Source organism: Propithecus coquereli, unplaced genomic scaffold (assembly GCF_000956105.1).
Source record: "Propithecus coquereli isolate 6110/MARCELLA unplaced genomic scaffold, Pcoq_1.0 Scaffold399, whole genome shotgun sequence".
Taxonomy (NCBI): domain Eukaryota; kingdom Metazoa; phylum Chordata; class Mammalia; order Primates; family Indriidae; genus Propithecus; species Propithecus coquereli.
Window position 1 is genome coordinate 1,732,049 of NW_012149718.1, and position 929 is coordinate 1,732,977.

The 929-nt window shown below is 78.0% G+C and overlaps 1 protein-coding gene across 2 annotated transcripts in view; it reads left to right on the plus strand.

Annotated features, from left to right (window-relative positions):
- Positions 1-566: 566 nt before the first annotated feature.
- The window catches only part of SUMO3 (small ubiquitin-like modifier 3), a 10,133-nt gene continuing 9,770 nt past the window's right edge, over positions 567-929 (plus strand). The window contains exon 1 of one of the 2 annotated variants that reach the window (XM_012652717.1): positions 567-746. In XM_012652717.1, the coding sequence (XP_012508171.1) occupies positions 726-746 (21 nt within the window). In that variant the 5' untranslated portion in view covers positions 567-725. The remainder of the gene's footprint in view (positions 747-929) is intronic. The other variant, XM_012652715.1, reaches the window with a different exon arrangement.

A 929-nucleotide genomic window follows, 5' to 3' on the forward strand; every position in this document is an offset into this window, starting at 1 on the left:
GTTGGGGAGGCAAGTGGAGCCTACTCCAGGAGTGGTGGCCTGCCGCAGACCCGCAGCCCCGGACGCGCTCGGCCATGCTGGCCTCCTGCTCCTGCCCGCAGGGGCCGGGTTGGGGGAGGAGCACACAAGAGGGTGGGCACAGAGTTCTCGGGTCCTGGCCCCTGATCCCGTGAGCCTCCACTCCCCCAACTCCCGTGCCCCGCGCCCCCATCTCCGTCGCCCCTGGTGCCCTGCGCCCCCGACCCTCCTCCCCTGGTGCCTCGTGCGCCCCCGACCCTCGCTCCCCCGCACCAAGTGCCCCGCGCGCACCCAACGCGCGTCCCCGCCGGTGCCCCGCGTTCTCCCCGACCTCTATTTCTCTGGTGTCCTGCGCACCCCCCGACCCCTCTCCCGCTTGGTGCCCTGCGCGCCCCCGGGCCTGCCACCCACGAGAGCCCCCGGTCCGCGCCCCCGGCCCCGCCAGGGTCGCGCAGGGACCCGCCCTGTGACGCATTTCCAACCGCCGGGAACCATGACCCGCCCCGGCGCGCGCCCGCCGCACGGGGCGCGCGCATCGTGCACGCGCACCGCCACGTGACCCCGCGCCGGCCAACGGGCGCGCCGGGATTTGGGGGATAAAGCGCGGCCCCGCGAGCAGTTGCGGCGGGAGAGCGGCGTGCGGAGAGCGCGACTCGCCCGCCCCGGCGCTGCTCCTGCCCGCCGCGCCTTCCCGCCGCCGCGCAGCCATGTCCGAGGAGAAGCCCAAGGTAAGCGGCCGGCGCGACCCGGCCTCCCGCCCGCCGGCGCTGCTGCACCGGGCGTCCCCCTCGCCGTGCGCGGCCCTCCCGACACCAGGGGACCGGGGCGCCGACCGGGACCCGCGCCCCGGCCACACGCGGCCGCCCGCCCCTCCTCGAACCTGCCCGCCCCTCCCCCGCCCGGGCCCGCTC